The sequence below is a fragment of the Atractosteus spatula genome, chromosome 14 (genome assembly GCF_055471065.1).
Source record: "Atractosteus spatula isolate fAtrSpa1 chromosome 14, fAtrSpa1.hap1, whole genome shotgun sequence".
In the NCBI taxonomy this organism is placed as follows: Eukaryota; Metazoa; Chordata; class Actinopteri; order Semionotiformes; family Lepisosteidae; genus Atractosteus; species Atractosteus spatula.
Window position 1 is genome coordinate 15,737,476 of NC_142719.1, and position 15,882 is coordinate 15,753,357.

A 15,882-nucleotide genomic window follows, 5' to 3' on the forward strand; every position below is an offset into this window, starting at 1 on the left:
CCAAGAAAAATGTATGCAAGAATTTGCGTGGTACAGTATATTTGTAGAGTAACTGGTACAGAATATTAAACACAGCTAAGTGACTGTTTCCTGTATGACGAAACTGGGCTAGTGCAATGGTAGTTAGTGTTAGTGTAATATGGACAGAGCACGATGTGTATACGGTATATCTATTGTTGCATTTCTAGAACTATTGTTTGCTTTTAATGTGTATTTACTTTTAAGTTGAGAGTTATTTACTTTTGTAGTTTCTTTTGGAGATGCCAAAGATAAACTTCCACCCATCTGGATGGACAATAAAGCTGCATAAAAATAAATGTAAACCCTAAAAAGACGTGACAAAGTCAGCCCAGATCTCTTCCTCAGGACCAACAGAATCTGAGGACCCAAGCAGAAATTAAGGGGAAGACTGTGTTGGCCTAAAAACGGGAACTTAGGACAGGCTGGAATACAACCGTTCAGTCAGTTTGCCGAAGCAGATTCCCCAAGGTCCTTCAAGAACCAGCTGGACAAGATTATTGGATCAATCAGCTGCTAGCAGCTCCATGAGCTAGATGGGCTCCTCTCATCAGTGACCTTTGACCTAAGGCAGAGAAATTGGACAATGTGACCTGTGACCTGTGCCCTAGAAGCAGCCCAGTGAAACTTAGCAGCTTGCATGATGATGTCAGCACCTGTGCTGTGCTGGAAACTACACCCCACACACTGCCAAGCCCTGTCATTAAAACATAGCATGTTAGAAGGTGAGTAAATAAGTCAATCCCCATATATACCTTTTGAGGAACTTTATTGAATTGACACACACACTTAAAGGCACAAATGCTTATATTGATATGTTAAGAAGAAACCTGTTAGTTGCGGTGAGAACCTTTAAAATGATTGCAAATGATGGAATAAGAATGCTTCTCTACTGTATTTTATACTGTAGCTTCTATACTGTATTTTTTATTTCTGCTGGTTAGAATACTTTTCTATTTTAAACACCCTTTCTCTCTGCCAAGAACATTTTGACCTCCAAAACAATTTAAAACATTTTTTTTTATTTGGAGGGGGAAGCACAATTATGGTAGAAGGCAAATATATTGTCCACCTTATGTAACAGGCTCCTGTGTGCTAATTGTATTGTCATTCAGCTGCAGTGAAAGCATAGATTTCATCATAGAGGAGCAATGGGGGTAGGGGTATCTTTAAAAATCCAGTTGGAAGGATGAACAAAACCTGCAGATGACCTCAGACACTGCTGCTGGTCCTGCTGGATAACAGGTGGGTACTGGGAATGAAGATGTGTTGCAGAGTGCACACAAGCACCACTCTGTAGGCAGTGCTGAACAAGGGCAAGATGGTGCCTTCTGTAACAGGTTCAATGCCAAAGAGGCCCTAGTACTGATGCTGAAATCAAGACCAAGGCGAAGATGAAAAATGAAGCCTACAGGAACTGATCACAGCTTTGTCTTCGTTTTCATGGCCTGAATACCAGCACCGAAGAGGTCCCGGGTCTGCGGTATATCTGTGCAGCGCGTGATATCTGATCACTGCTCTGCAAGTCCCAAAACACATCTCACCGGAGCTCTCTTCCAAAGGCATTCCCTGCTTTCCTTTCTGTTCTCCAAAGGTCCAGAGCTGCCATTGTCCCGGGATCTCGTTGGATTGCATCCAGTCTTCTCCGTTCGTGTCGTCAGCTCTCATTCCGGCTGCGACAACAGATGCAGAGGACGACGGTGATGACAATGAGCAGGACTGCAACCGAGTTCAGAGCCATGCTCATTATGAAGTAATCCTTCAAGTCGTCTGTTAAACAAGGAAAGGTATTTGTTCAGTCGAAGGGCACAGGCAATCAGTCAGGCACTTTTGCTTTACCTCTAAAGAGATGTGGTACAAAGAACACGCCTCCCCCTGCGGTCCCTAAGGCTGTTTCTGAGACTGGCCAAGAAAAGTGTTCGGGCTTGTGCATGTCACTTTCTGGATAAGGCTTGCACAGTTCCAGTCTTCACAGAAGCATTTCAATCACTCAGAAACTCTCTTTCACTCCATTTTGTTATTGCACCATAAAACAGCAACAACCGTAATAATTACAATGAAAAACAGTAATATATGAGTTGCTGTTTAGGGCATTATTCAAACCTTACCTCTCATACACACACAAAATGCTCTCACACTCTCCATTTTACCTCTCACACTCTCCATTTTACCTCTCACACTCTCCATTTTACCTCTCGCATACACACAAAAGCTCTCCCATTCACTAGTTTTACCTCTCGCATACACATAAAATGCATTCACATTCACTAGTTTTGTCTCTCACGTTCACATTGTGAAGGAGTGTTTTTATGTGTATGTGAGAGGTAAAACTAGTAAATGTGAGAGCTTTTTGTGTGTGTATGAGAGGTTAAGTTTGAATAATGGCCTAAACAGCACCTCATGGTATTAGGACAGAAATAGAATTACACGTTTATATGCTGTTAACATTCTTCCAAGAAGACATCACACATACTGGAACAAGCAAAACAGGTTGGAGAATCTTTTTGTTGTCTGCTTCAGACTGTAAAATGTATGTTTAAGTATTGCACTATTATCAATCACCTTCAGAGAACAGCGAGGGGTTTAACATTTTACTGACTTGGATAAAAAAGAAAAGTTGTTCTAAAAAATGACAATGCTAACAACTCACACAACACAGTGATCATTAAGGGTTTTCCTCTCTTTGCAGGGGGGGGCTGTGGTCCTTCTGGGCCCAGGTTGAGCTCTGCCTCACAGGTGAACTGCTGTCCATTGTCAGCTCTGTCAGGGGTGAACAGGTGTCTCACAGACACATTCACAGGTGTTCTAATAGTGTTGTGAGAAAAGGTCTGACTGTGATTCAGCATCTGTCCTCTGTACCAGTTCACAGTGAGGTACTGAACAGGAGCGATGTTCTGGACCTCACACTGCAGCTGGTACTGTCTCCCCTCCTCCATCTGGACAGTATGATTGACAGAGCTGAGAGAGACACTGTCTGGAAGCTCTGCAAAAACAAAAAATCATGACTAATTTTTCTTGACTGACCCTTTATCAAAAGTGACTTACATTCGTACCCTTTGATACAGTTGAATATTTTACTGGAGCAATTTCTATACAACAGGGGTGTCTTGCCTAGTATGTGAACCCACCACCTGTCAGATACACATCAAGAATCCTTAACCACTGCGCCACACAGCAATAACATTCAACACCTTGCTCGCTTGAAAATGAAGCAAAGAAGAATCTCCTAAGTGTCTCTAGTTTGGAGGGTGTTCTTTATAATTATAATGTAATGAAATTCCCCCAGAAGGCAGCCTACAGCAGATCCCACTGTGGATGGGAGTATAACTGTCACGTACCCTGCAGGTTAAATCAATGCACTGCCCAGGCCAGCAAGTTAATTTGGCTGGACACTGGCTGTAGTTAGCGACCTGCAGCTGTACCAATGGTGATTCATCATCAAACCTCGTATGACTTTCACTGCCCCCTCACAAAAGGCCTTTTTTTTTTAGGAAACACACAGATAAAGGTCAGTCTCTGCTTTAGATCTGTTTCTTTTACAGATCTGTTTATGATTCCGTTAACGTCTGTGAGAAGAAAGGATTTGTACCAGGCGAGTTAAAGAAAAAGAGAAGCTGGGGATATAAATGGAACGACTTTACAGGGGAGACCTAGAGGAAACGCTCTCTATAACCTCATGCAGACTTATGGCTGAAATTCGACATTGGCTAAATTAGCCAGCACTGCTGGGGCAGCATCAGGCAAAAACGAGCAAAACTACGTTGCCTCAACAAAGCAAGGGACGCTGGATAAAGAGGTTGTTGGGGATCTGTAGCATCCCTGGGCTTGTGGTGCTGTGAATCCAAGCTCAGAGCACTCATGTGCTCCTGCTCAAACCCCTCCGGGCTTCAGAGATCGCTTTGCATCACCCAGGTGTTGTGGGTTACATTCTGCCCTGGGGAGGCTGGCAATCGAGTTGCGTTGCCCCCAAGGCTTTGCTGTCTGGCAGAAAGTGGCTGACCGCTCCCTTCAGCCCTGTCTTCACCAAGACCCACTCGAAACATCCACCCCCTGGGTGGCAGATCACAGCGCACACACACACAGACAAAAAAGCCACTTACTGTACAGAACGATGGTGAGCTTCTTCTCACACTGCTTCGGCATTTGATGGAAGTTTCCAAAGCATTTTGGCTCGCTGGTCCAATCCGTCAGGCTGCTCAGATTCCAGGTTACAACCTGGCTGGCTATTTTCATGCCTGTAGGCCCAGCCGTGGCCTCCCAGCCCATTCCTCTGAACGGCTGTGTCGCAGTGCACTCTGCTCGTACCGGGTCTCCGTACCGCACGACCAGTCGGGAAGGTCTGATTTGAATCGGGCAGTCCTCAGAGGCTGAAATACAGGGACGCTGTACGCTGTATTCATGTTATTTGTTTCCAAAACACTCGCAGTACACATTGGCGAAGAGAGAGTTAATACCTTTGCTGATCTTTGCTGGGTCAGTTTTATCACGTTTTAGAAAAATGTCTGGAAGCCAATACATAAGACTAAGACTAGAAACGGGAACAAGAGTAGACATATTAATTCATTACATGCTGAGAAGGAGAAAGAAACAATAGTAAACCAGCACCCACACAGCACGGTGATGCGGAGAGGATCAGACTGCTTTGCAGGAGGGGGCTGTGGTCCTTCTGGGCCCAGGTTGAGCTCTGCCTCACAGGTGAGCTGCTGTCCATGGTCAGCTCTGTCAGGGGTGAACAGGAGGGTCGCAGACACATTCACAGGTGTTCTAGTAGTGTTGGTAAAAAAGTCCTGACTGTGAATGAGTGTCTGTCCTCTGTACCAGTTCACAGTGAGGTACTGAACAGGAGCGATGTTCTGGACCTCACACTGCAGCTGGTACTGTCTCCCCTCCACCATCTGATCCACTGGGCCGTCAGAGCTGAGAGAGACAGTGTCTGGGTACTCTGTGAAGATAAAAAGAGTGGAGCTGAATTTAAAGCACATGCATTCACTCCTGAGGATTTGCATTCTAGTTTAAAGGCCATTTAAACTATGAAGAGATCCTTATAATCGCCGCTTTGATCACTGCGACCCCGGATTTATTGATGGCAAGATGAGACTGGGGTTACTAGAGGACATCTGCACCAAGAAACAGGGAACGTGTCTTAACTGTTCATTCACTAAAATTCCTTACTGCAAAACAAGAAAAACGTTCTAACAAAATAAAATGTCCTGGATGAACTAAAACACGCACGGGGGCAGGTAACATCACCACAGGTTTCTTGTTTTCTTTCACACTGTGACAAGCTACCAAAGAAACCTGCAATACCACCGGCCACCACAGGGGGCATCCAAACCATTTTTGGAGCAAAGGTCCCTGATTTCAGTAATGAATTACAGCAATAAATCCAGTCTAAAAGGTGCTATCAGAGCAGTAAAGATAACTGAGTGTGAAAACCTGCTCTGGAATTTACAAAGAAAAACCTGTTTTGTTCAGAGTCCCAACTTTGTTTAACATTAGCTTTTGTTTCAGAGCAAGACGTGAGCTTCTTTAATCAGGTCCCCAGCGATCGCTCAGTGACCATTTTAACTGCTTCAGTCAGGAAATCTTTTTACACATCTAACTTAAACTTCAGCTTTGAAAATACATTTAAAAGCATTTCAGTGGATAGTGCTGTGGACAGAATGGCAGTCTGAAGAGCAAACATACAGTACATAATGCGACATCAGTGCTGTATTTTAAGTAAGGTGATGGTTTAAGATTCTGTGTTTGTGAAAAAATACTCTATGAGCAAAGCAAATAACAATCACTCACTGTACAGACTGATGTTGAGATTCTTCCTGCACAGCCTGGGCTCAGTATTGAAGTTTCCGAAGCACTTAGGCTCTACAGTCCAATGAGTCAGACTGCTGACACTCCAGATGACAGACTGGACACCTGTTTTCATGCCTGTAGACCCAACTGTAGCCTCCCAGCCCATTCCTCTGGCTGTCTGTGTTGCAGTGCAGTTCACTGTCACTGGGTCCCCATACCTCACCACAGCTCTCTGAGGGCTGATTTCAAGCGGACACTCTGGGACAGCTCCTGGAGGAAAAAAGACGTTTCTGTTCTTCCGGATGGCCACGGAAGACAGATGCACAAATCGGACAGCAACGCGGGAGGGGCTGATGGTGATGGGGGGGGCGGTCGTCACCGCCGGTAACACCTGGACACTTCGCACTGTATTCATTGTATTTACCCATGAACACAAAAAGTAAACAAGCAGAGGCCAATACATCCGAACGCATGTGAAAAAGTTTATCCTTAAAACAGATCTTCGAACGCTTCGCCTGAAAGCCACATTTGCTGTCGCAGATTTTCACGAAATGGGAACAAAAAAAAAACAGAAAACCGGCATTTACAGCCTTTCTACGTGTTAGGCTAAGGACGCTTTCATCAACCTGGGAAAAAAGTAGCATAACACATTCTAATGAGCTTCCTCGAAAACTGAAAGACAAGTCACAGTCTTCCAATCCTAAAAAGGGGATTATAAACCAAAAATATTCACTGGGAATGAAGCACCAGCGGGAATTGAACAGACACATTGAGCCGAAGGTGCGGACAGCCTCACACAAAGATGCGCCAGAGTAAACACACTAGCACTTGGAGTGGCACCTGTAATTTAACAATATGAGCAACAATAAAAGTAAAAGCCGAACTAAATGAAGGAGAGTAAGACAGAGTAGGGAAAAGAGAAAACATCTTGTTAAAAAAATACGACAGCAAGCCGGAGACGCGTTTTCTTGCTGTTTCGGGGTCGACTCGCCTTCTGTCCGTGTGAGAGGTGGCACTGCGTCTCGACACAGGGACTGCGGGTGTTTCCAGAGAGCGACACGACACAGGGAACTCACCGCAAACAGGGAGAGAAAGAAACACAGCGCACAGAACCCATCGACCCCGACGCATCTTTCACCTATCGTGAAAACGATTTTAAAAAATCACGTCTTGTGTCGATGCTTTTGTCCACGACGAACAATTCTTTTATTTTATTTCGTGTATTCCAGTTGCCGGCTTCAACTCCAAGCCTTCTCTCGGACTGGAGTCGAGGGCAGAAGAAACCCGTCAGCCAAGATACTGTAGGTGCTTGTTCTCACTGATAAGAAAAAAAGCGGTATCTACATTTCTGAGCCCAGTCCTGAAAGGCGTGACTGAAAAAAAGACTTATCACACAGCTCCATGTGCCTGGTTTTCATACAGTATACAGATGCACACTTGCGCACTGTCCTTCGAAGGATTTACGGGTGACGAACCACAAAGTAACCGCTTCTACAGCTGATAAACTGCAATAAGGCATTCCTAATTTAAAATTGCTTTCTTTCTTGGGTTTAACAAAGGAGAAATGGTTCTGACCGGGGGGTTGGATGTGGTTCAATACATATGTTTGTGTGCAATATGCACTAAAACGCAAATATTGTATGAAAGTTCTGATATATAGTTTAACACTGGCACCCCATATTTGAAACAAGGATATTCATTAATTGATTAATTTATTAAAGTGCCTTGGACATTTTTAATCGCAATACATATTATTGAAAACCTTTGCATCCTAAAAAGGGATACTGACAGGTAGGATATTGTATCTGATCTCATTACAAACCACTTCAACACTTGTGGACAGGCCTGTCCTGTAGGATTTGTGTGCGTTTCAAACATCCCTGCATACAAGAAAGGCTTTGACACACCTTCAGGTCTGGGGTCATTCTCTGGTTTCTCCCAGGAGCTCCGCCATTGAGTCTGGAGTAACAGTTCCCTGGAGATGATCAGTTCCGTTCAGAGGAGAGGATATCAGCCACCCCCACAACCACACCCACACCCCCTCACCCACACCCTCACAACCACATCAACACACACACCCACACCCACATCAACACACACATTCTCACACCCACATCAAGACACGAACACTCACACCCACAGCCACACACCCATATCAACACACCCACCCACTCCCACATCAATACACTCACCTACACCAACACACATTCTCACACCCACATCAACGTCAACACACACATCCTCACCCACACCCACATCAACACACACACCTACACCAACACACACATTTTCACTCCCACATCAACACACACATGCTCACAACCACACCCACATCAACACACACATTTTCACACCCAAACTCACACCCCAATCAACACACCCATTCTCACACCCACATCAAGACACACATACTCACACCCACATCAAGACACACATACTCACACCCACATCAAGACACACACACTCAAACTCACACACCTACACTCCCACACCCACAATCACACAGACAGTCCTGGAATCAGAAGAAAGCCAGTCAGCTCAGACAGTCCTGGAATCAGGAGACTAGTCTGAGCAGTCAGTCAGCACACAGACAGTCCTGGAATCAGGAGACTAGCCTGGCAGTCAGTCAGCTCAGACAGTCCTGGAATCAGGAGACTAGCCTGGGCAGTCAGTCAATACACTGACAGTCCTAGAATCAGGAGACTAGTCTGGGCAGTCAGTCAGCACACAGACAGTCCTGGAATCAGGAGACTAGTCTGGGCAGTCAGTCAGCTCAGACAGTCCTGGAATCAGGAGACTAGTCTGGGCAGTCAGTCAGCTCAGACAGTCCTGGAATCAGGAGACTAGCCTGGGCAGTCAGTCAGCTCAGACAGTCCTGGAATCAGGAGACTAGCCTGGGCAGTCAGTCAGCTCAGACAGTCCTGGAATCAGGAGGCTAGTCTGGGCAGTCAGTCAGCACACAGACAGTCCTGGAATCAGGAGACTAGCCTGGGCAGTCAGTCAGCTCAGACAGTCCTGGAATCAGGAGACTAGCCTGGGCAGTTAGTCAGCTCAGACAGTCCTGGAATAAGGAGACTAGCCTGGGCAGTCAGTCAGCTCAGACAGTCCTGGAATCAGGAGACTAGCCTGGGCAGTCAGTCAGCTCAGACAGTCCTGGAATCAGGAGACTAGCCTGGGCAGTCAGTCAGCTCAGACAGTCCTGGAATCAGGAGACTAGTCTGAGCAGTCAGTCAGCACACAGACAGTCCTGGAATCAGGAGACTAGCCTGGGCAGTCAGTCAGCTCAGACAGTCCTGGAATCAGGAGACTAGCCTGGACAGTCAGTCAGCTCAGACAGTCCTGGAATCAGGAGACTAACCTGGGCAGTCAGTCAATACACAGACAGTCCTAGAATCAGGAGGCTAGTCTGGGCAGTCAGTCAGCACACAGACAGTCCTGGAATCAGGAGACTAGCCTGGGCAGTCAGTCAGCACACAGATAGTCCTGGAATCAGGAGGCTAGTCTGGGCAGTCAGTCAGCACACAGACAGTCCTGGAATCAGGAGACTAGCCTGGGCAGTCAGTCAGCTCAGACAGTCCTGGAATCAGGAGACTAGCCTGGCAGTCAGTCAGCTCAGACAGTCCTGGAATCAGGAGACTAGCCTGGGCAGTCAGTCAATACACTGACAGTCCTAGAATCAGGAGACTAGTCTGGGCAGTCAGTCAGCACACAGACAGTCCTGGAATCAGGAGACTAGTCTGGGCAGTCAGTCAGCTCAGACAGTCCTGGAATCAGGAGACTAGTCTGGGCAGTCAGTCAGCTCAGACAGTCCTGGAATCAGGAGACTAGCCTGGGCAGTCAGTCAGCTCAGACAGTCCTGGAATCAGGAGACTAGTCTGGGCAGTCAGTCAGCACACAGACAGTCCTGGAATCAGGATACTAGCCTGGGCAGTCAGTCAGCTCAGACAGTCCTGGAATCAGGAGACTAGCCTGGGCAGTCAGTCAGCTCAGACAGTCCTGGAATCAGGAGACTAGCCTGGGCAGTCAGTCAGCTCAGACAGTCCTGGAATCAGGAGACTAGCCTGGGCAGTCAGTCAGCACACAGATAGTCCTGGAATCAGGAGGCTAGTCTGGGCAGTCAGTCAGCACACAGACAGTCCTGGAATCAGGAGACTAGTCTGAGCAGTCAGTCAGCACACAGACAGTCCTGGAATCAGGAGACTAGCCTGGGCAGTCAGTCAGCTCAGACAGTCCTGGAATCAGGAGACTAGCCTGGCAGTCAGTCAGCTCAGACAGTCCTGGAATCAGGAGGCTGACTGGGCAGTCAGTCAGCACACATACAGTCCTGGAATCAGGAGACTAGGCTGGGCAGTCAGTCAGCACACAGACAGTCCTGGAATCAGGAGACTAGCCTTGGCAGTCAGTCAGCACACAGATAGTCCTGGAATCAGGAGGCTAGTCTGGGCAGTCAGTCAGCACACAGACAGTCCTGGAATCAGGAGACTAGTCTGAGCAGTCAGTCAGCACACAGACAGTCCTGGAATCAGGAGACTAGCCTGGGCAGTCAGTCAGCACACAGATAGTCCTGGAATCAGGAGGCTAGTCTGGGCAGTCAGTCAGCACACAGACAGTCCTGGAATCAGGAGACTAGCCTGGGCAGTCAGTCAGCTCAGACAGTCCTGGAATCAGGAGACTAGCCTGGCAGTCAGTCAGCTCAGACAGTCCTGGAATCAGGAGGCTGACTGGGCAGTCAGTCAGCACACATACAGTCCTGGAATCAGGAGACTAGGCTGGGCAGTCAGTCAGCACACAGACAGTCCTGGAATCAGGAGACTAGCCTTGGCAGTCAGTCAGCACACAGATAGTCCTGGAATCAGGAGGCTAGTCTGGGCAGTCAGTCAGCACACAGACAGTCCTGGAATCAGGAGACTAGTCTGAGCAGTCAGTCAGCACACAGACAGTCCTGGAATCAGGAGACTAGCCTGGGCAGTCAGTCAGCACACAGATAGTCCTGGAATCAGGAGGCTAGTCTGGGCAGTCAGTCAGCACACAGACAGTCCTGGAATCAGGAGACTAGTCTGAGCAGTCAGTCAGCACACAGACAGTCCTGGAATCAGGAGACTAGCCTGGGCAGTCAGTCAGCTCAGACAGTCCTGGAATCAGGAGACTAGCCTGGCAGTCAGTCAGCTCAGACAGTCCTGGAATCAGGAGGCTGACTGGGCAGTCAGTCAGCACACATACAGTCCTGGAATCAGGAGACTAGGCTGGGCAGTCAGTCAGCACACAGACAGTCCTGGAATCAGGAGACTAGCCTTGGCAGTCAGTCAGCACACAGATAGTCCTGGAATCAGGAGGCTAGTCTGGGCAGTCAGTCAGCACACAGACAGTCCTGGAATCAGGAGACTAGTCTGAGCAGTCAGTCAGCACACAGACAGTCCTGGAATCAGGAGACTAGCCTGGGCAGTCAGTCAGCACACAGATAGTCCTGGAATCAGGAGGCTAGTCTGGGCAGTCAGTCAGCACACAGACAGTCCTGGAATCAGGAGACTAGCCTGGGCAGTCAGTCAGCTCAGACAGTCCTGGAATCAGGAGACTAGCCTGGCAGTCAGTCAGCTCAGACAGTCCTGGAATCAGGAGGCTGACTGGGCAGTCAGTCAGCACACATACAGTCCTGGAATCAGGAGACTAGGCTGGGCAGTCAGTCAGCACACAGACAGTCCTGGAATCAGGAGACTAGCCTTGGCAGTCAGTCAGCACACAGATAGTCCTGGAATCAGGAGGCTAGTCTGGGCAGTCAGTCAGCACACAGACAGTCCTGGAATCAGGAGACTAGTCTGAGCAGTCAGTCAGCACACAGACAGTCCTGGAATCAGGAGACTAGCCTGGGCAGTCAGTCAGCACACAGATAGTCCTGGAATCAGGAGGCTAGTCTGGGCAGTCAGTCAGCACACAGACAGTCCTGGAATCAGGAGACTAGTCTGAGCAGTCAGTCAGCACACAGACAGTCCTGGAATCAGGAGACTAGCCTGGGCAGTCAGTCAGCTCAGACAGTCCTGGAATCAGGACACTAGTCTGGGCAGTCAGTCAGCTCAGACAGTCCTGGAATCAGGAGACTAGCCTGGGCAGTCAGTCAGCTCAGACAGTCCTGGAATCAGGAGACTAGCCTGGGCAGTCAGTCAGCTCAGACAGTCCTGGAATCAGGAGGCTAGTCTGGGCAGTCAGTCAGCTCAGACAGTCCTGGAATCAGGAGACTAGCCTGGGCAGTCAGTCAGCACACAGATAGTCCTGGAATCAGGAGACTAGCCTGGGCAGTCAGTCAGCACACAAATAGTCCTGGAATCAGGAGGCTAGTCTGGGCAGTCAGTCAGCACACAGACTGTCCTGTAATCAGGATACTAGCCTGGGCAGTCAGTCAGCACACAGACAGTCCTGGAATCAGGATACTAGCCTGGGCAGTCAGTCAGCACACAGATAGTCCTGGAATCAGGAGGCTAGTCTGGGCAGTCAGTCAGCTCAGACAGTCCTGGAATCAGGAGACTAGCCTGGGCAGTCAGTCAGCTCAGACAGTCCTGGAATCAGGAGACTAGCCTGGGCAGTCAGTCAGCACACAGATAGTCCTGGAATCAGGAGGCTAGTCTGAGCAGTCAGTCAGCACACAGACAGTCCTGGAATCAGGAGACTAGCCTGGGCAGTCAGTCAGCTCAGACAGTCCTGGAATCAGGACACTAGTCTGGGCAGTCAGTCAGCTCAGACAGTCCTGGAATCAGGAGACTAGCCTGGGCAGTCAGTCAGCTCAGACAGTCCTGGAATCAGGATACTAGCCTGGGCAGTCAGTCAGCTCAGACAGTCCTGGAATCAGGACACTAGTCTGGGCAGTCAGTCAGCTCAGACAGTCCTGGAATCAGGAGACTAGCCTTGGCAGTCAGTCAGCTCAGACAGTCCTGGAATCAGGAGACTAGCCTGGGCAGTCAGTCAGCACACAGATAGTCCTGGAATCAGGAGACTAGCCTGGGCAGTCAGTCAGCACACAAATAGTCCTGGAATCAGGAGGCTAGTCTGGGCAGTCAGTCAGCACACAGACAGTCCTGTAATCAGGATACTAGCCTGGGCAGTCAGTCAGCTCAGACAGTCCTGGAATCAGGAGACTAGCCTGGGCAGTCAGTCAGCTCAGACAGTCCTGGAATCAGGACACTAGTCTGGGCAGTCAGTCAGCTCAGACAGTCCTGGAATCAGGAGACTAGCCTGGGCAGTCAGTCAGCTCAGACAGTCCTGGAATCAGGAGACTAGCCTGGGCAGTCAGTCAGCACACAGATAGTCCTGGAATCAGGAGGCTAGTCTGGGCAGTCAGTCAGCTCAGACAGTCCTGGAATCAGGAGACTAGCCTGGACAGTCAGTCAATACACAGACAGTCCTAGAATCAGGAGGCTAGTCTGGGCAGTCAGTCAGCACACAGACAGTCCTAGAATCAGGAGGCTAGTCTGGGCAGTCAGTCAGCACACAGATAGTCCTGGAATCAGGAGGCTAGTCTGGGCAGTCAGTCAGCACACAGACAGTCCTGGAATCAGGAGACTAGTCTGAGCAGTCAGTCAGCACACAGACAGTCCTGGAATCAGGAGACTAGCCTGGGCAGTCAGTCAGCTCAGACAGTCCTGGAATCAGGAGACTAGCCTGGACAGTCAGTCAGCTCAGACAGTCCTGGAATCAGGAGACTAACCTGGGCAGTCAGTCAATACACAGACAGTCCTAGAATCAGGAGGCTAGTCTGGGCAGTCAGTCAGCACACAGACAGTCCTGGAATCAGGAGACTAGCCTGGGCAGTCAGTCAGCACACAGATAGTCCTGGAATCAGGAGGCTAGTCTGGGCAGTCAGTCAGCACACAGACAGTCCTGGAATCAGGAGACTAGTCTGAGCAGTCAGTCAGCACACAGACAGTCCTGGAATCAGGAGACTAGCCTGGGCAGTCAATCAGCTCAGACAGTCCTAGAATCAGGAGGCTAGCATGGGCAGTCAGTCAGCACACAGACAGTCCTGGAATCAGGAGACTAGCCTGGCAGTCAGTCAGCTCAGACAGTCCTGGAATCAGGAGGCTGACTGGGCAGTCAGTCAGCACACATACAGTCCTGGAATCAGGAGACTAGGCTGGGCAGTCAGTCAGCACACAGACAGTCCTGGAATCAGGAGACTAGCCTTGGCAGTCAGTCAGCACACAATATACAGAGATGAACAACAACAACCATTGTATTACTGTATGTTACAGAGATGAAAAGGAACATTTATTTCAGCACATTTCTGACATAATGGCTTTCATTTTCAGCCTCTGCATTTCTATAAAGAGAGAAGAGCTACATTATAGTCCATTTGAAAGATGGTGAATCTACAGACATTACATTAAAAGGAGAACCTGTTGGTTTCACTGTATGTTCGCTCTCGAAAGACTTTGTCTGCAGACCTGAAGAAGAAAACCCATCTAGATAAAGAATGTCCCATCAATGTGTCAGAAGGCATGTGGGTTCTGCCCAAAACCCAATTTTAAAACAAGTTCCTTGTTTCATTCTGGCGGGAGATTCCAGGAACACGACAGGAATCGGTTCCAAATTTCACAGACGCACTGGGGTTGAAAAATTAACTGTTTCCTTTCAATTTAAACTGCAACCATACAGAAATTCTGTTCAAGTCCCCGATGAGTCTTGGAGAGATGTGCAGTTTTCAGCACTTTGGGGCGTCTGTCAGTGTTTCATCTTGTATATGACAATTCCAACCACTGCCACGAGACACACAGCAACCACGGGGATGACTATCCTGCTGATATCTGCAGAAGGAAGGAAAAGAAATTGAACTGTGTATCACTAACATTTATAGTCCCTTGTGAATCTGATCATCCAGGTAGATTTATAACTGAATTATTTTTAGGCAGAGGCACTTTTGTTTTTTTGTCCTTCATCTTCAGAGGCTCATTTCTGGGGACCTGCCTGTGACTCTCATCCTAATGGAAACTGCTGTACCAGGCAGAATTTCAGCAAAGTCTCCAGCACCTAGAATCCTGCTGCCACGCTAATTAAAGTCTCATATACTGAATATACCTTCATTAGAGCAAACGGTCATGGCCTGTGAAGGAAGAGCAGATCTGGTACTCTGCAGCAGACGGTTTGAAACAACGGTGCAGGACAGCCGAACCCTCTCACCCACTCCTGCCTCCCAGGTCGAAATACCAGCATCTTTGTTTGCAAGTTTTGATATCGCCTCCCTCCCTCTGCTCCATCTTCACCCCCCTGCAGCTTCTCCCTGGCTCGTCCCTCATTGAAAAGTGAGAAGTGGGGGCAGTTCTGACACCCCCACCCCGTGCAGACGAGAGATTGTTATACGGCTCAGCCGGGCGAGTTTCCCCAGTAAAGCTCCGTACTCGAATCGCGCCAGACCTCCACCTTCACTGCAGCTCTATCACCCTGCAACTCACAACAGCTGGCTGCCCACTGAAGCCCAGCAGGTGTGCGCCTGGCCAGTACCTGGGTGGGAGACCTCCTGGGAAAAACTTCAGGTTGTTGCTAGAAGAGATGCTTGTGGGGCCAGCAGGGGGCGCTCACCCTGCAGTTTGTGTGGGTCTTACTGCCCCAGAATAGTGACGGGGACAGTATACTGTAAAAAAAGGCGCTGTGCTACAGATGAGACATAAAACTGAGGTCCTGACTCTCCGTGGTCATTAAAAATCCCAGGGCGTTTCTCGAAAAGAGTAGGTGTGTAACCCCGGTGTCCTGGCCAAATCTCCTATTGGCCTTTACCAGTCATGGCCTCCTAATAATCCCGATCTCTGAACTGGCTTCATCACTCTGTTCTCCTCCCCACTGATAGCTGGTGTGTGGTGAGAGTACTGGTGCACTATGGCTGCCGTCATATCATCCAGGTTGATGCTGCACACTGGTGGTGGTGGAGGGGAGTCCCCATTACCTGTAAAGCACTCTGTGTGAAGTGCCCAGAAAAGAACTATATAAGTGTAAGGAACTGTATCATAATTATTAATTATTATTATTATTTTCATCAGCGTTTAACCGAAGTACTGATGTGAAATATGTGCATTGTGAAAGCAGAGTCCCGTT

General features: G+C 48.5%; 2 protein-coding genes across 2 annotated transcripts in view; both read right to left on the bottom strand.

Annotated features, from left to right (window-relative positions):
* Positions 1 to 1,675: 1,675 nt before the first annotated feature.
* Positions 1,676 to 7,131, bottom strand: LOC148820761 (vascular cell adhesion protein 1-like). The gene is made up of 6 exons (XM_088933398.1): positions 6,888 to 7,131; positions 5,812 to 6,081; positions 4,628 to 4,960; positions 4,119 to 4,385; positions 2,669 to 3,001; positions 1,676 to 1,788 (listed from the first exon to the last, which is right to left on the bottom strand). Exons 1-6 carry the CDS (start codon positions 6,940 to 6,942, stop codon positions 1,676 to 1,678), a joined length of 1,371 nt encoding a protein of 456 aa, XP_088789524.1. The 5' UTR covers positions 6,943 to 7,131.
* A 7,338-nt stretch (positions 7,132 to 14,469) lies between these two features.
* Positions 14,470 to 15,882, bottom strand: part of LOC148820762 (hemicentin-2-like) — a 33,296-nt gene continuing 31,883 nt past the window's right edge. The window contains exon 22 of the mRNA XM_088933399.1: positions 14,470 to 14,600. Within this exon, the coding sequence (XP_088789525.1) occupies positions 14,518 to 14,600 (83 nt within the window). The 3' untranslated portion in view covers positions 14,470 to 14,517. The remainder of the gene's footprint in view (positions 14,601 to 15,882) is intronic.